The 3,829-nt window shown below is 42.6% G+C and overlaps 1 protein-coding gene across 1 annotated transcript in view; it reads right to left on the bottom strand.

The window, feature by feature from the left end:
• LOC118741956 (prestalk protein-like) overlaps nt 1-2,970 on the bottom strand; it is a 3,903-nt gene extending 933 nt beyond the window's left edge. Inside the window, exons 1-2 of the mRNA XM_036473923.1 lie at nt 2,958-2,970; nt 1,651-2,625 (exon numbers count right to left, since the gene is read on the bottom strand). Of these exons, the coding sequence (XP_036329816.1) occupies nt 1,651-2,625; nt 2,958-2,970 (988 nt within the window). The remainder of the gene's footprint in view (nt 1-1,650; nt 2,626-2,957) is intronic.
• Between the last annotated feature and the right edge of the window lie 859 nt (nt 2,971-3,829).

Below are 3,829 nucleotides of genomic sequence, written 5' to 3'. Positions count from 1 at the left end.
ATAAAATAAAATAAAATAAAATAAAATAAAATAAAATAAAATAAAATAAAACCCAGCGAGCTGCTCCCCGACGTACACCCTTTTTAAGTGAATGGCTCGCTTTCAACTCTGAAAAAGAATGAATTGGAAATATCTGACCCCTCACATCTACTAAGCACTCCTGGTCGTTGACTAAGACAAGCTGCATTCTAGGTAGAGGTGCAAAACTATCGATGGCACTATCGATAGTATCGATGTTTTTTATTTTTTACATACTATCGATTGTTTTTTGGTCCTATCGATAGTCCGACAGACATGTGATTCAGTATTTTTTAGTTTTATTTCTTCTTTTCTTTTCATTTCTCTTAAACATCCAAGTTGAACTAAAAATTTGGTTGCTACTTTTTTAAAAGAGTAATGTCAAATTTCGAAAATGACGGAAAACCTTGCATCTTTTAAAATACCGCTAAAAAACTGAAATATATTCTTAAGGAAATCTTCATACGAAAATTGAGCCAAAACCATATAAATACGATACTATCGACGATATATCGATAGTTTTGAAAATAATATCGAAAACTATCGATGGTCTGACTATCGATAGTTTTGCACCTCTAATTCTAGGCATTGATCAACAGTCTAACTACAAATTTATGTTTGAATGCTAAATTACTCGTGAGTGCATGGTAATGAGACGTCTGATCATTTGTCTAGAGTGGTCTCGAACCAGGTATTCCGCGGTTCGCAACCAATTATAACACTCCCACTTTCAGCCATCGAAACCACCGCGGGAAACCGGGAGAAAATTCAGCTCAGAAATGACTAGGAGCTAAAAAATGTGTGGCAGGTGGGCCAAACTCGCATTGTTCTTAATCTCTGAAGGTATATAATTGAGCATTGATGATTACTCGTTACTCTCCGTGATACAAACTCCTGTCTACCGAGGATCGGCTCTTTTAATTTAGTCTGGAACTCATTCAAGCTACACAAAAAGAAGTGTCTTGACCTAGGAACGGGACATATGTATGCCTGTCTTTGACGCGCTGAATTTTAATCTGGCAACAGAATAAGTCAACGGTTCTGGGTTCAGCCCTGAACTAAAAAAACTTCGCGGTTATTATGTGACAGGCAGGTCTTTATAGGTTAGGAAAAAATCCTGACGTTATGGACCAAAACGAACTTCAGATTCGTGTTCATTAAAATACATAAAGAAAAGATATTCTGATTCCCGAATCCCGACACTTTTTTTCAGTTAGCTGTGTAATACGCCCCACAAAAAAAGTGTCAGAATCTGGGAACGGGACATATATATCCCTATGTTTATTACTCGCTGAATCTTAATCTTAATAAACGGGTCTGGGTTCAGCCCTAACCACATAATATCCTCAAATTAAAATCCTTATTTCTATAGGTTTAAAAGGCGGTCTTGAAGTAAGTTATATGGGCCTGCTTTTGAATATTTGTAAATATAGTCAGCACAGCCTGCGGTGGGCGAGATCCTTATGGTCATAAATGAATCGGAAGCGATCAAACTAAAGATACGCAAAGACGATTCTCGCTGCACTTGATTTATAAACCGGACACTGTCCAACATAAAATCCACTACGTAGATATTCCAATCAATGATCCCTTCAACCTACCCTAAAAAATTAAACCACACAGCCTACTTACTCCAAACGCTCGTAAAGCACTTGGCCTCCTCATCCGATGTCACTAGATTAGTGCACTTTTCACCACCAATTTTATCGGCCTGCTTACGACAGCCAGCAAAGTTGTCACTTCGACAACGAATACAAGTGAAATTCTTCGCATCAACATTATTGCATCCATTGGCATTTGTGCAAATCGTACAGTTGATACCCTGCGCGCACGTCGTCTGCGCCGCTTCGTCAAGATCATAGTAACAGCCACGTGTCACCGTACCATTCGCATCGGTGCGCGTATAGCATTTACCCTCCTGCGAATATTCCAATTGGTTCGTACAACTCGTAGCATTGCTGGCCGCTTGTCCCCAGGCGCATTGGGCATCCGTAGCGCTGGAGCATGTCACACACTGTAGCGTTTGATCCGCATTGTAACTCCATCCGTTACAATCATTTGTGCTGCAAGTTTTACATAGCGCATCAGTGCTGTTAGCTGCGCATTTATTACTTTCAGACGCGTCGGAGCTGCAGCCGCGCGTCACATGCGTCGCATCGCTGGCATACATATAACACTTGTCGTCGGCCGCATATAACAAGCAAGGCAGTGCCACAATGTTGCTGCTGGCGCTGGCACAGTTCGCATCTGACTCGGTGCATTGGGTGCAGTTGAGGCGATCCGCTGGAAATATGCCCACGTTGCAGAGAGCACCCGTGCACATTTTACATGTCTTCTCATTGGTGCAATTTGTTTCCAACTCCGCTGTTATACAGCCTCGTTCGGTTCTGCTCTCCATGACACTAATCATGCATTTGGTATCGGCGCTGCTGCAGATCGCATTACTCAGTGTAGTCGCATTGGTTTGGGCACACTCCGCCGTAGTTGTTGAGTTGCAGGACTTGCAGAGATTGTGTTTGTTGCAATTCGAAGTTTCGCAACTAAGACAACTGGGTTCGGTGCATGTATCCGTCGTTGCCAAACAACCGCGGGTAACAGATTGGTCATCTGGAAGGAAAAGAGATGTCATATTAATGTAATGTAACTGATAAGTATAATCAGTGCTGTAGTCAAATATGAAGCCTAGATGACTCCGAAAAAATATGTATTTAAAATTTTTATTTTAAACTTAAAGCGGCCCATCTAACCTTGTAATTAATCTCACCATGGGCAAATATTTGTGCCCCTGGGAAACGAGAGCTACCCTTGCGGCAGTTGCCTTGGATCACCGCGGAAGTAATGGGAGCTTTAGTAGCGCCACTTTGCCGCTATTCGGTTTAAGAGTCTACTGAATTCTGCTACGCCTATAGCGCAAGGCTGAGGGGAAGCGGCGTACGTACTTTGCGCAGCCATGACATTAAAATCGTGCTTGGCGACTTTAGCGCCAGGGGTGGACAAGAAAGGTATATTTTTGGACCTACAGTCGGGACATTCAGCGTTCACAAGAAACCAGTGACAACGAAGGAGGGCCGATTGACTTCGGCTCTGTATGGAAATCTAGTCAGCAGTACCAGGCAGCATCAGCGAAACATCCATAAAACCACTTAAGTGTCCTCTGATCAAAAACGAAAAAAAAAATACGTTGAGATAGACAGAAAATATGCTTCGAAGAGCGTGCATCAGGCAAATCTGCAATCTCAACTTACAGTCGAGAACTGTCGAAACCGTCTCTCAATCCTGTTTTAGAAAGAAACTCCTCAGCGTACGGATATTAATTCGATTTGCGAATCTATCCCCCGATCGCTTCCTGTCGCCGCGGAAGAAGTCGTAGTAGGCTTATGCGACCTGCCAAGAAATAACTGGTAATGCGAATAGTGTAGCGTCGCTGCTGCAGAGCAGTACGCAAAATATCTACCAAGCCACCGTGCAACCAAAGAGGTCGCGCGCGACAAATGAGAGATACTGGGAAATGAGGAGTAAAGAGAGACATCTGTAGATACTGACAGACAAGAGTGCGCCTAAAAAGGCTATCAGAAAATTTAATAAAAAGCAATTGGTTTCCAGGTCGGGTCTGGTTTATGCAGAAACGAAGATGGAAATCCATTTAAATAGGTTCAGAAAACATTTATGATATGGAAGTCACATTTCCCGACCCAGTTGAATGGCGATAATGGTGACGCCTTGGACGAAGAGGAAGCCAGATCAATGTGTTGAGAGGATGCTCCACTAACTAAACTTGACCAAAGTTCCCGGAGTATACCGACCCCGATAG

Source organism: Rhagoletis pomonella, unplaced genomic scaffold, assembly GCF_013731165.1.
Source record: "Rhagoletis pomonella isolate Grant_MI unplaced genomic scaffold, Rhpom_1.0 Rhpom_scaffold_00006, whole genome shotgun sequence".
Classification (NCBI taxonomy): domain Eukaryota; kingdom Metazoa; phylum Arthropoda; class Insecta; order Diptera; family Tephritidae; genus Rhagoletis; species Rhagoletis pomonella.
The sequence above is the reverse complement of the archived record's forward strand: the minus strand, read 5'-3'. Positions and strand labels throughout refer to the sequence as shown.